This window comes from Motacilla alba, chromosome 15, assembly GCF_015832195.1.
Source record: "Motacilla alba alba isolate MOTALB_02 chromosome 15, Motacilla_alba_V1.0_pri, whole genome shotgun sequence".
Classification (NCBI taxonomy): Eukaryota; Metazoa; Chordata; class Aves; order Passeriformes; family Motacillidae; genus Motacilla; species Motacilla alba.
Genome location: NC_052030.1, coordinates 11352636 through 11367078, shown reverse-complemented (window position 1 = coordinate 11367078; position 14443 = coordinate 11352636). Strand labels below are relative to the sequence as shown.

The 14443-nt window shown below is 44.8% G+C and overlaps 1 protein-coding gene across 1 annotated transcript; it reads left to right on the top strand.

Annotated features, from left to right (window-relative positions):
* The first annotated feature begins 342 nt into the window (after positions 1–342).
* VPS37B (VPS37B subunit of ESCRT-I) lies at positions 343–14178 on the top strand. The gene is made up of 4 exons (XM_038152656.1): positions 343–489; positions 8053–8224; positions 8822–8904; positions 10012–14178. Exons 1-4 carry the CDS (start codon positions 385–387, stop codon positions 10510–10512), a joined length of 861 nt encoding a protein of 286 aa, XP_038008584.1. The 5' UTR covers positions 343–384; the 3' UTR covers positions 10513–14178.
* The last annotated feature ends 265 nt before the right edge of the window (positions 14179–14443 follow it).

The window sequence follows — 14443 nt, the reverse complement described above, 5'->3', positions numbered from 1 at the left end:
AGGGGCTCCCCTCAGCCGGGGGCCGCTCAGCCACGGCTCAGCCCATGGAGGGGCTTCATCCACGGACCCCTCACAGGGGTTTCACCGCCTCACAGGGGCTTCACCCCCTCACAGGGGCTTCACCCCCTCACAGGGGCTTCACCCCCTCACAGGGGCTCCCCTCAGCCGGAGCCCGCTCAGCCACCGCGGCCCCCTTTCCCAGGCCCCTTTGGTTCCGTCCAGCAGCGCCCCCCTCCCGCCGCGCAGCCCCCGTGGTACGCCCCGACACGCCCCCCCGGCAGGGGGCGCTGAGGGCGGTGCCCGCCGGGCCGGGGCGAGACCGCGGCGGCACTTCCGGTCCGGGGCCGGGGCGGGAACGGCGGCGGGGCCGGGAGCGGGGCCGGGATGGCGCTGGACGCGCGGCGCCTGGAGGCGCTGAGCCTGCAGGAGCTCAGCGCGCTGCTGGACGACGAGGAGCAGCTCCAGGACATGGCCCGCGAGATGGAAGAGGTGAGGGGGCTGCCTCGTACTTCCCCCGGCCGCGGCCTCTCCTCGGGCCGCCCCCCTCAGCCCGCCGGGTCCCCGGTGCCGCTCGGTGGTGGGGGGTCCGTGACTCGCCGCTCTCCGGAGCCGCCGGGCGGTCTCGGCCCCGCCGTGGAGCTGCCGGTGCGTGAGGAGCCCCCGGGGCTGCGGGAAGCGCTGCCGGTCCCTTGCTCGCTTCCCCCTCGCTGCCGCCCCCGGCCCTCGTTCTCCCGGCCCCGGCCCTCCCGGCCTTTTGTTCGGCCCGCGGCGGGGGGATCGGTGCCCGCTGGGTGCCGTACGAGGGGTGAGGGCTCGGCGGGCTGAAAAGGCGAAATTGAATTAATTCAGCCACTGAATTAGGAGGCAGTGACGGCCCGGAGGTGGGATCAGCTTTTCCGTTCGCACAGCCCTTGTTCTGTGCCTCGGCCGCGGTGAAGGATTTTGCCAGGGTGAATTCAAAACAATGTGAAAGAGATTTCTGTGTGCCTCGGTTGGTACGCTGGGCGCAGCGAGGGCTGTCAGGCTTTTCTGCTGCTTGTTTTGCCTGTTCGAAGTGTCTTTGTCAGTGCATCAGGCTCTAAGTCGTGCTTTTGGATCTGTGATTCTTAAAACAAAATAGGAGCCTGTTTTCTTCCTCTGGCTGTGGTTGTCTTTAACTGGCTTTTCTATGTGCCAGTGGACACTGTGTGTTACAGTTCAGATACGAGACCATTCTGGGTTTATTTGGCCACAGATGTCCCTGAAAGAATCTTACTCTTAGTCAGATAAGAGCGAATAAGATGAAACTATATGTATGAAAACTTTAAAAGAAAAAAAAATGTGCTCTGCTTCTCTGGGTCCTGTATTTATTGGGGTTTTATTTGTTTTCTTAAATTAGAGGACAAAAGCCTCAGGAGAAGAAAAACAGTGGCAACGTGTTCTTGAGAAAGAAGCTTAAGTTTATTAAGTGAAATCAATTATAACTGTGTTCCCTCAAACTAAGATTCTGGCCCTTTTGGTGCTCCTGAGGAAATTGTTCTGGATCACCTCGAGCCGAATTATCAAAGGAGAGGCCCACTGAAGGCTGGAGCTGAGTTGATGAGGTGTCCTGGGGAATTTATTTGCTGTATTAAGCAACAATTTGGATTTTGAACTTTGTGCCAATAGATTTCTGAGAGTGGGGCAGCCACAATAACTTTTTGTGCGAGCCTATATTTTGAGAACTTAGAAGAAACAGGCGGTGCTGTGGAAAGTAGAACACGCAGAGAGCTCTGGGTTTGCTGGGGGCAGGAGCACCCTGCTGAATAAAACCTATTTAAGGAAACTCAGCGGGCTGTAATGGGCTTAACTTGGTGAAGATGTGAAGAGTACAGTGCTGCTGCTTCCAGAGTGACCCTGACAAGGGACGTGGGCTCTTCATTATAATTTCTTTGTCACTGTAGACTTAAGACTGTAGGTCAGAAGTGACAGAGAACCTCATGACCTCAGTAGAAAAAATCCTTCCCCTCTACGCAACCAACCCATATTGACCCTCAGGTTTTCCTCTTTCGTTGGCATCTTAAGGCTTTGAAATTGCAGAGTGAAGTTCTGCGGGCCCGAGGGAATATTTTGTGGTGTTTGGAAAGTGTGGCCAGGTTTGGAGGTGCTCGGGCTGTGTGGAAACAGGGCTGTGCTGCTGTCTGCTGTAATCCTCTTTTATTGGATGGGGAGGCTTTTCCTGGAGTCTGTTCAGCTAGAAATGTGTTTACCCATCTTGGAAGGAATTGGCCATGCTTGAATATTTCTTCCTCCTCCTGTTTTTGCCTTCACTGAGTTGTTTATTGCGTGTGCTGCTGAGACCTGAGTTTTCACTGGAAGTGTGTGGCAGGAAGAGGGAGAGAGGGAAATCCTGAGCATTCAGGAGGCACCATGGTGACCTCACTGCTGCTTGGCTGCCGGTCCATATGTATCCACCTTGTGGGGTTATTCCAAAGTCCTTAAATTCCTGATTTTACTGTGACATGCTATCTAAATCACAATTCCTGAGTCATTTCTCTGAGGTCACTTGCATTTTCAGTGGCACGGTTGGTTAAAGCAGATTATTCCACAATTGAAAAAAAAACCCTTTGTTCTCCTTGCTGCAAGGGAAACCCAGCTCAAACCCCAATGTTTTGTTCACAGAGGAGGAGGATTTGGAAAAACCACTTGGCTTTCTTGCTGACAGCTAAAAATAGGCACTTCCAGCCTTAGAGGGAATGCATCCTGTGTGGCATTTGAGCAGGATTTGTGGGGGTGCGTGTCTGTGCGTGCCCACGGCGTGGTGTGCTGGCAGAGTGTCCTGCACGTGTGTCCCCAGGTGTGTGACACCATGGCATCAGAGCTGAGCTGCTTCTTTTCCTGTCTGAGGCTGGGTTTGAACAGCAAACATCTTGTCTGCCAGAAAAAGGAAGGAAGCTGCTTGTCTGGTACTCCCAGTCTTCTAAAACTGAGGAGGGGTTTTTTTTTATCACCTCTCAGGTTGATCTCTGCAGTGCATGGACAGCATCCATCTTCATGAAACAGACAGTCCCTGGATGGTTTGGGATGGAAGGGACCTGAAAGATCATTTGGTTCCAAACTCCCTGCTGTGGCAAGATCATAAAAGTAATTTGTTCATAAAAGTCAGTCTCGGTGAGATAACCCTAAAAAGCACAGATGAGAGAATTTGTGACCTGACACCGGTGATGATTTGATGAATTTCCCTGTGAAAGTGAATTTTCTTTTTGTCTCCTGGAGCATCACTTCTGTAGCAGTGCAGTATTGTGTTACTGACTGCTGAGGTTCCATGGCCAAAAACTGTTTGCTTTTCAATACCTTAATTATGGGAAATCAAGAAGTCAGAAATGTATTGCCTTCTTCTCATTCCAGCATTTCAGAGTGCACTGGCAAGCACAAAAGGAATTTTTTGAGCATAGTCCTTCTCTCAAAAGCTGATTGAACAGATCCTGCCGGGCAGAAAGTCCAAGTTAAACTATGTGCATTCATGCCCAGATTTCTTGGATTCCTCCTCCTGTCCTGAAACCACATTGTGCAAGTGGTCATGTTCTTGTTGGCCAAACATGAAATTTAGTTGCAAAGTTAGGAATTAGACTTGGTGACAACTACAGATTTTTCTTTTCTAGCTGAGCATCAAATGAGTAACCTGTCTGTGTCTGAGGAGTGCAAATTGCAGTGCTGAGTGTCTTCCCTCTGCAAGAAATGTCTAGGAACTGCAGCTTACCTTCTAAGCTTTATTTTGTCATTTTCAAGTGATCAGAAGAGCTAAATTTAGCCAATCTAATTACTTTGCAGTATGTTTTAATATTTATTACAGAACAGATGTTATTAGGGGGTGTATTATTATTCACGAGTCCTTGATGAAAAGCACTCCTAAATCTTCTGTAAAAGAAGTCTCTTCTCCTACTCTGCACCTGTCAGCTCCTGTTTCAGGGGTTAATTTGACACTCCAAATGTGTGCATCTTTATACTTCCCAGTTATTTTCTTCTTAATTTACAAGGATGTGTAAGTGAAAGAGAATGTGGGAACGATAGAGGCTGGAGAAATCTAAACCTACCACGGATGTGCCCTATGTACAAAGCAATTAAACCATGCCACACAAAGCTGCTTTTTATTTATAGCTCCTTAAGAGACTTTTTCTCAAAGGTACCAGAGACTCCTCTCTGCGGTGCTGACCAGAGCAAGCTTGTAATTAGAGCAGCTCCTGATGGATTTTGTGGGTAGTCAGGATCGCTCCGTTTCTCAGGAGGCAGCTCCTCTGGGAATGTGCTTTTGGATGAACCAGGGTGACGCTTCTCAGAGACGTTTTACACAAATAACTCTTGCTGCAAACCATTCTTTTGGAGTAAGGGATCAACATTTATAGTACGGATGTTGCTAAGCTAGTACTAGTTCTGGTTTAATTTTATCCTGCCTTTTTTTTTTTTCTTTTTTTAAAAGTGGGATGAAACAAAGCTGCAGTTCATAAAAGTAGTAGACTCTAAATTCCCAAAGCAGTGGCTGCTGCCTGCTCTTGGAAATGCTCATTAAATAAATCCTTGAGTAAAATTATTCAAATGATGTCCATTAAAGAAATTAATTTTTAAGCAGCTGAAGTTCTGCAGTGCTGCATGAACCGTGACTTTTGTTTTTAATAACCTTTGTGTGTCCATGGCTTCATTTTCTTGCAGCAGTTTGGTGATGAGTGGTCTGCTCAGGAGTGAGCAATCCTTGTACCAAGAAAATCCCCTTATAAGCAGCTCAGTATGATTGCCCTATTTGTCCCATTCAGAATTCACACTGAGAGCTTAGCAGTTTTTAAAAAAAAGGTCATATATTCTCCTTAATATTGTCCTGTCTGACTGTGTCTCATGATTCTGACTGGTATTTTCATCTGGTTTCAGATTAACATTTCCTGCCTGTTGAAGTGCTCATGACCTGAAGAGTCTTGTTAGGAATTCTGCTGCACTCCCATGCTCCTGACTTTTATCTCTAAATAACTTTTTTCCTCACACTTCCAGTGGGCAGGTGAACAGCCAGTGCAGGAGCAGTTCCCTGCTAATGCACATTTTTTGTCACACGTGACAACAAAATACCTTTTGTTGGATTTATTCCTGCCTCAGCCTTTGTCTTGGGCTTGTGGAGAGCTGTGAATGGATGCTGAAAGCATGCTTTGTGCTGCACTGATAATCTTAATGGACTGCTCATGCTGGACTGTGCCTTCGACCCTTGGATGATTTTGCAGCTGGTTTGTGGTTTGTTTTTTTTTTTAGTTTTAAATTACTCATTTTTAGAAAGCTTTTCTGCAGCACTCTTTAGGCAAACTGAACAGTGTTTGCTTTCTGATTTCTTGAATTAAATTCCAATCGTAGTGGAACAGTTGCTGTAAGGTTTCTGCACAGACTTTAACATCAGTGACAGAGATTATTCTGGTTTATAGATTGTGACTGTATTCAAGTTCCATTGCTCTGGGATTATATCTGTTCTCTTTGTGAAACAGAATTCAGAGACTTCAAAATTCTCTCAGTGACATGAAATATTTCAGTGTCCTGAAACGAGTGCATGGGTCTTCCCCAGCTCCTCCTTAAGCTTCATTAAACATCATTCCTAAGTTTGCTTTCTATCTGAGGAACTGGTTCTTCTCATGGTTTTGGGTGAGATTCAAGTTTCTCATCTCTCCAAGTGTGCATTGTTAAAAGAGATTTGACACAGAGCAATGCTGGCAGTGAAGACTTCAGGAGTGACATTTTAATTCATCATTAAGTGTCAATTACCATTTTTGATCAACTTCTGTTAGAAAAAATATGCCCTTCTCAGAAATGCTCTGATATGGAGGAAGTTTAGTCATTAAGTCCTGTGTCATTTCAAGCACTATAACTTAAAGTACAATTACAAATACCTTAACTTCTTCAGTTTAAAAGAAGTATTTTTAACACTTTTGCTAAAGCTCTGTCTAGTCCATAATTATTAGATATCAGGTGCAAAGGACAGGCTGTCACTCTGCCTTAGAGGTAGGCAGATCACATTTGTCACGTTTTTCTCATTTTTGAGAGTCAGATACATCATGCATAGTGCTATTTACTCATCTTCACACATTGGAAAAGATTCAAAAGTAAAGTTATTCAGCAGATCGTTATGAAAGGTTGGGAATTTGTTGCCTCTTCCTCCTGCCTGGTCCTGTTGAGAAATATTCTGACACTTGAGGAAGGGACAACATCACAAAAGTCTCATCTGACTTTAGGAAGCCTTTTCTTACTCTGCTTATTTGGAGTTCTACCTCCTCCTCTTTGCTATAAATGATTATAGTAAAAGCTTCCTTTTCCTGGTATTTGTGTTCTTGAAAGGCTTAGAGGTTTGTGTCCACTGGCTTTTTCTCTGCCCTGAGTAAATGGACATCATCTTCATCCTGAAAGAGAGATCAAAGTTCACTCATTAAACCACTCTCTCCTGACTGACTGTGCACCTGCTCTGACATGAGAAATCAGCCTCCCAAGCAGTGAAAATACTGAATCTGCTGAGGAAGTAGTGAGCTCATTAAAATGGTGAAAGAGGCTCCAGAAGCCATCAATCTTTTTGCACACAGTTTTCCTTGGCTGGCAGTTCAGGAGGCAGCCAGGGCTTGTGGTGATGGCAGGGGGTTGGTAAGAGTTGGATGCCACTAATTAAGCTGTTAAAGCCTGTGTGTTTTAGTTCTCTTCATAATTCTTTTTTAAAAAATGTAAAACAGGGGGACTTCAGCTTTCTGAAAGCAACAGTCCTAACAGGATCAGATTATATGAGAATAAACAAATGGAAACCAGTTTAATTTAAATTATTTTGCATTAGATTCAAAGGTAAGAAGAGAACTTTCTTTTTATTCTTTGAAAAGATCCACACTGAGCACAAGCATAGGGCTGTTAGGCTTGAGGAGACAGAACAATATTGAAAGTGTAATTTCTGAATTTCAGAATTCGGAGTAGAATTGGGATTGATGCAGAATTTAGGGCTCTGCATTATCCTTGGTGGTTGTTGTAGGGTTTTTAAGTGACTTGGCAAGAACAGGGTGAGAGTGAAGCTTTGGTTTTTGAAGAGCAGTCAGTATCTGGGGACAGAAGGGTTTGAGTCACACCAAGCGAGTTTTGAATTTAGGAAATTAAAGTAGCATATCAATATTACAAAAGGAAGTAATTGCTCTCAAAGACAGTTGCTGTGCTTGGAAAAACACCTGGATTTCGATGCTGACCTTTTCTGGGGCTGTTAAACAGCTCATTTGGGTTTCCTCTCCTCCTGTTGGTGGGGTGTGGCTCTGTGTCCCCCCAGGAGTGTGGCGGGAGCGAGCTCTGTGGCTGTTTGCAGGGGCTGTGCTTGGGAGCAGCTGAACAGGGATAACCTGGACTAGAGGGGGCCCGTGGATGGAGGAGGTCACAAAAATGTGCCAAACTCCTGTTGGTTTTGAAGGCAGCTCAATGGAATTAGTCTGTGGTGCCCTGGGAGGACTATTCCACTCGTTCATTCAGCCTGAGAATCTGAAATCAAACCCTTGGTTGTTGTTTTTTTTTTTCCCTTTTGATGTCTGACTATTTTAATGAATCTAATGTGACACCCAGGGCAGACTTTCCAAACACTCAGCTCTCCCAGAGCTCCTGAAGGCTCTCTGGATAAAATCCTGAGCATGTGTGAGTGTGAGCAAACTGGAATCTGGCTGAATCTTGGGTGTGTGAGAATTGTCACTTTTTCTTTAGGCTAGGAACTGTTAAGCAGAAGGATTAAACTGAAAAAAATGAAGGCTTTGGCATTAATCCAGGATTGGTGTAACACATTTGGGGAAGAATATTCTGGAGAAGGAACAGTCACAATGCAATCCTTATTTTTTACACATTACCAAGATAAGGGGTGATATTCTTCTGCACCCATTGTGTCTCACTGCTGGAATTCAGATTTTTTCAAGAACTGTTGCTTTATCTGTCCAGTGCTGCAGCACTAATTCTTACATACTTCTCTTGTTTATGTAAAAGTTTTCAAAGTCTCATTTTGTCTTGCTTAATAATTTCACTGTCATTTCACACACTTTTTTTTTTTTTGTTTTAATTTATATCCAGGCCCAAAATGTTCAGCACAGCAAGGACATGACTCTTGCCAGCAACCGAAGTCTGGCAGAGGGAAATCTCCTGTACCAGCCAAAGCTGGAGTCTCTAAAATCAAATCTAACTGAGAAATATCAAGAGCTGCAAGTTCTTTTTGAAGCATACCAGATAAAGAAAACAAAACTAGGTAACACTGGCTGCTGACAATTATGATTTGCTGTTTTTTAAGTGAATGTAAATCTGTTGCCTGTTTGTTGTTTGATTATTGGTGTCTCATTTTTAGCTGTGTGAATTAGGGTACAAAGTGAAATGTCATTCTTGTGCAGTGCTGAAATAGATCACACTTCTGATGATTTATTAAGTGACTGTCACACCTAGTAACAGATACTGTGGGTTCTTCCTGTTACCCACCTGTTCCTGACCTACTCTTCTCTAAATTATCAACTTCAGTTACCTTGCTAAAGAGTAAAACACTTTGAATTTTTACTAACTATTTACGAATCAAATGGAATATTACATTTAACGTTCATACTGAAATATATTGTACATCTGATACTGCACTTGCTGAAGTATTTTTCAATATTATAAATATATAATTGGAGTTACATTTCAGCTCTTAGCACTCTGACAATACTCCTGAACTGTTAATATATTTCTTACTGTGCATCACCCTGTGTGGAGCTGCAGAGGCTGCTGGTTGTGCAGATGTGCCTTGGAGGTTGTTGTGTAGTTCCAAGTCTCTTAGGGCCTGCTGTCATTTTCTGTCCTTCCTGTGCCTTTGCAGACAGACAATCCAGTAATGCCTCCCTGGAGACCCTGCTGGCCCTGCTGCAGACTGAGGGGGCCAAGATTGAGGAAGACACAGAGGTAATGACAGAACTCCCCAATTCTGCCCCTTCACCCATCACCAGAACCTTCCAGTGCTGAGCTGAGCAGATCAAGGAGTATTTTTAACAATATGGACTTGTCTCTGCTTTGAGCTTCAGGGAGCAGCTATTTGATTCCAGCAATTTCATTTCTTTTTTATCTGAGTGATTTTTTTACTCTTAACATCTTTGCAGTTCAAGAGAGAAAGTGCTCTTTTTTAGAAAAGATAGGCAAACCCTCTTAGTTCCTTGGCTTTGCCTTCAAACTTGTAGAGTTTAAAAATGTGGACTCTTTTTTTTTCAATGGGGCTTGCCTGGTACATGTATTACTTTATAATAAATGTCAATTAGTAGCCTAATTAAAAAAACCTGTGCCTGTGCTGCTTTTGCTGCAGTGTTTCTGGTGAAATATCCCATTGTGATTTCAGTGTGTCTGTGCAGGTGCCAGTGGTCACCACTTGCTGACACACAAGTGCTTGAAGGCTGGTGTGACTTCAGAATAATGGGAGTGTTTGGTTTTGTTTGCTGATTTGCATGCAGGCATTTTCTGTGATTAATCAGGAGGAAAAAAAAGTGCTTATTAGCCTTGAGTTGTGATCCTAAAAAGACATTCCCAGGACAAGCTGAATTTAGTGATTTTATGTTTGTTCAGCTCTCAATTATTAAACATCATTTACCCCAAGCCACAAGTAAGGGTGAGTCTTAAGCCTGACTTAGCAATAATCTCTGTGCTGAGTCTCACAGAGTTGCCAGTGTTTCTGTTGGCATTCAGGCAGCACTGAGCTGTAATTCAGCTTAGCTGGCAATCTGGGAAGCTGCTGGACTTGGTTTGTTCCCATCTCTGGTGATCAGGGGAACGTTCAGAGCGAGATTCAGATGTTTTTATTGCTGTTACTTCAGTATAAATTTATGCAGAAGTGATATTTAACTCTCAGTGCTTCTGAGTAATGAGTAACTCGAAGTTCTGCTCAGAATTCTTCAGTATGCCAGTCATCTTCCATATGCCAGCTGGAAAATCACAGGCAAAATGCTGCTATTTTTGGGATGTGAGCCATTTAGATTCTGTTGCAGTAGGCTGTTTCCTAAGAGAATGTTCTGTATTTGACAGAATATGGCAGAAAGGTTCCTTGATGGAGAAATACCACTGGATTCCTTCATCGACGAGTACCAGAGCAAGAGGAAGCTGGCTCACCTGCGCCGGGTGAAGATCGAGAAGCTGCAGGAAATGGTGCTGAAGGGACAGAGACTTCCTCAGGTTCAGCCGCCGGCGCAGCCGAGGGCAGCCGAGCCCGCGGCAGCCCCCGCCGATCCCTACAAGGCGGATGCAAACCCTCCTCCGTCGGTGGTGCCGCGGCGGATCCCGCCCCCGCCGCCTCCCTCGGGCCCGGCCGGACGCTTCCCCACTCCCTTCGCTGCCGCGGGCTCGGGCCCGGCTCTGTGCTACCCAGGTGCTCCGTACCCTCCCCTCCCGCCTCGGCCGGGAGCGGCCCAGCCCACCAGCCAGATGCCACCGGCGGGATGCCCGGCTCAGTTTGTGCCACCCTATCCTCCACCTCTTCCCCAGAGACCACCTCGCCTTCCGCCACATCCTGGCTTTATCCTCCAGTAAATATTCGGGTGCGCCTGACTTACGTATTGGTGCTTCTATTTCCTTTTCCCCCATCAGAGACTTGCTGTAGGCAATGGGAAGCCTCTGTTCTTTGCACAATGGAGCACAAAGGCCGAGCTGTGGCACAGAGGTTTGCAGTTGCTTTGCTAAATGTGATGATGTCTGTTTGCAAAGGTTAGCGGTGACAAGGTTTTCCTAGGAAGGTGATGAGGTCTAAATTCTGTAAGTCCATCAGACTGGGAAGGCACTCGCAGTGGATTTGCTGATGTTACAAACAGATCACGCTCTGAATTCCTCAGTGATGGTAAATCAGCGTCCTCCCGCGTTCCGATGTATTCCCCTGGCAGCTGGATGTGTGTGTGGCAAACGGGGAGCTGGTTGTCCCTCTGAGGAATTCCGTGACAGTGTTGGGCTGGTAACAACCACATCTGACTGCTGGGCAGGGGCTGTGCCCAGGACCCCCCTCAGCATCCTTTTGCACCCAGGCCCAGGTGCACGGTGTTTTCAGAGCTCACTGAGCTGAAACTCCTGTCAGAACACCTTGGGGGGGTTTAGACAGGGAAAATGACAAGAGTTTCATTTCTGCATTTCAGTTGTTACCTTAGTGTGTAATCAAAGTAGGCACTACTCCCACTCCTAAATAGCTCGATACCCTCAAAGTCCTGGTCTCTTGAAATGAAACTAAACTGTTTGTAGAGCCAGTTTAGGGTTTTATAGACACTTTACCAGGCAGTTTTATTTCCTTGCCTGTTAAGACTCTTTCTAATGGTTGTTTTTTTCCTCCTTTTCCACACCTTGGATACAGAAATGATTTTTTTACACAGGTGCTTAGCTTTTGCTACCATGTGATTCCAGGAATCTAGGCAGGGTATTTTCTTAATCAAATACTGGATTTTCACATGTAATTGCCCACTTGAATTTCCACAATTTCATTTTATCCCTTAACTGTGTCTCTCACTTGGCAGAACTACTTTTAACTTTCCCGTTTCATTTAGTTTTGCAGTTTGGGGCATGTGTATCTATCTGGAATTTGCAGTTAATGTTTCTCTGCAAGTAGGCAAAAAAGAAAAGCCTTTTGAAGCCCATGGTGGCTGTTGGCATCTTACAGAATCTGTTCTTAACTTCTGCCCCTGGACGGGAGAGGCTTTTTAGGCAGCTCAGATTTCACTCTCAATGTGACTCTTGAAGCCTGAGGTACAGACACATGCTGGTATTTTAATCCAGCTCTGGGGGAGGCAGATTTTAACCCCTGTTGTTTGCACAGAATGTGTCTGTGAATTTGTAATCAATCCAGAATCTGTCAAAGCCCCTGGTTATTTCAGTTATTTTGGTATCACTGTGCTGGAAGGCACGACATTGTTTGGAAGTTTGTACTACAAACATCAGTCAGAATAGAATATCTTTTTTTTTTTTCTTTATGTAAGACCTGGATTGTCCCTTAATCATTTCCTCTGGAGTGTGGTGGTTAGCAAATACTAATCTGAAATTAAGCTCATAACAGGAAGCTCTCGATTCTGAAAATATAAATATGGTCATTTGGCTTGTTTTGCCTTCTGCAAAGGGCAGGAGGTTGGTCAGTGTTATTGGCATCTGAACCAATTCCCCAGTGGAAGTCTGGCAAGTTTTTATAGATGGGGGATTTTGTGAAGCAATGTGCATTGGATTTGTTTGCAAAGTTGTGTTTTTTCTGTAATCTAGTGCTGGTACAGGATGTGGTTGTTTTTTGTTTGTTTTTTTTTTAATAGTGTGATATCTTTTCTTGGTATTATTTTCTCACTGAAGCTTTGTCTAAGCATGGTTAATTCTGACTCGTTTCAAAGTAACTTTGCTGTGCTGTTAGTGCTGGTATTGGGTGGCAGCTGTTGTATCTGGATGCTAAACATGAGTCTGCTGTAGAAATGGTTTGTGTCCTAGAAAGAATTAAAGCGGGTGGGGGCTACCGGGGTGGTGTCTGAGTACAGAAATCCATACTTTGAGCCTGCTACACAAAAACTCTAAAACACTCCCAATTCAGTTTTGCTAAGATTTCATAAAAACAACCAGGTATCTTTTACACTTATCAGGTGCCAACTTTTTTTCTGAGGGTTGGAACTCCTCAGAAGTGATGGGGGTGATAGGTAAGTGTATGGTGAATTTGCACTGCATTTTATGTATCAGACTTTATTGGTATTAGTAGTCCAGAAATATTTTTACTACTTGTTAAATCTTCTGTCTTTTGGTAACTTTTGTGATAACAATGACCTTTCAGGGATACTTTATCTAAAAACAACCTCTTGTGCACACTAAATACAGACAAAGCTAATGCAGTTTTTTTGTCTGAAAGCAAAACAATGCATTATTGCATATGCATGTGGCTGATGTGCCTTAGGATCACTACTTGTGATTGTAATTCTAGGATATTTGCATTTTTATCATTTGAATGGCCATTGCTTAACTCTATTTTAAGGGCTCTTCGAGAGCACTGACTTATACAAAAACTGACCCTCATACTTCAGAAAAAACAGCTGTATCTGCTATTTGTAAGCTTCAAGTTGCCTTCACTGATGGGTAAGTTTGAACATGGCTGATGTAACTAATGTGATGTTTCAGTTATTGCAAGCTCATAACTGAAGTCCAGCTGCTCATGGAAAACGTTTTGCCATTAATTTTGTGTGTGTGTGTGCACACAAACTGTAAATATTTACTTGACTGCTGGTGATGTTTAGGGGCAAAGGAGAAGAATGACTGTGGAAAGCTGTTCAGTCCTTTCAGCAACAAACTTGACGAAACACTAACCTGGCAAGAGCTGTGTCAGTGCTTTCAACCTGTTGCCCTTCAACAGCTTCTCCTGTTCTGTTATAGCTAATAAATTAATTCTGCTCTGGCTAGGATGTTTAGAATTGTACTAATTTGCACTGTTTATAAGATAGTGAGATTAAAATGCCATAGGCAAGCTGAGACTTGAGAGGGGGTGGCTCACGATGCTTGCCAAAAAAAAATTAAAATATATATATATATATTAAAAAAAGGATTTTTGATGTCTGCTACAAATAGCATATACTTCCCCAAAGCAATTGGAGTGGAGAAAAATCCTTTAAATACAAAGTGTAACACGGCTTTAGAGTGTTGGTAGCATTGGAAACGCTCTCTTTGGGCAGCATTGTTTGTGCCAGTCTCTTATGTGGGGCTCTGTGGGTTGGGACTTGGAGCCGGGGCTGCAGTTCTGACTCTGGCCGGGTCTCACTGCACTCGGGGCTCCTCCCAGAGAAGGTGGAGTCGGTTCCAGCACAGCTGATCCAGACAGGTCACCTCTGGAGGCAACAGGAGCTGCCCTGGGCTGCCAGGAGGCACCTGGGCACCGGCTGCTCGAGGTCAGCATGCCCGTTCCTGCCCCAAGCTCCACAGCCTCGGCCTCCACCTCTCCTGGGACTTCTCTGCCCTCCCAAACTGGAATCACGGCGTAGATGCAGAGCTCAGACCTGCAATTCTTTTAGCCTCCCGTGGAGCTCAGAGGGGGCAGAGTCGTCCTGTGCCTCAACAGTTCCTCTGTGTGATCCTGGACTGTCTTCATAAGGGGCAGCTTTATATGCTGAGCAAGTTGTGAACATACAGTGGAGTTGTTTGCATAATAAGTCTTTCTGTTATCTACTGTGTTCTAATTTTAAATAAAATAGCATATCTCTTGGTGTCCTGTCCCCTTGTGGCTCCGTTCACTCGTGGTGCAGTTATATGAATGACTTTCAGTCCTAATGGTTTTTTTTTCTGTAGCAATAGAAACACAGTTCTAGGTGGATGTAAAACATAAAATTGCAAAATGCTTCAATTATTCACAGTAAATCTGTTGGCTGTGTTTTCAGTGACTGGATCTAAGGAGTCCATTTTGTGTGGAGCTGATACAGGATGGGTTTGCTCACAGCAGATGTCACATGTTGTAGTCAGGGCAGTGAGGTGG

Bases quoted from the DNA above. Each gene is read 5' to 3' on its own strand.
- VPS37B (XM_038152656.1), top strand. From the start codon at position 385: ATGGCGCTGGACGCGCGGCGCCTGGAGGCGCTGAGCCTGCAGGAGCTC. The intron at 8,225-8,821 runs GTAACACTGGCT...GTGCCTTTGCAG, and splicing joins GATAAAGAAAACAAAACTAG to ACAGACAATCCAGTAATGCC. The intron at 8,905-10,011 runs GTAATGACAGAA...TGTATTTGACAG, and splicing joins AGATTGAGGAAGACACAGAG to AATATGGCAGAAAGGTTCCT.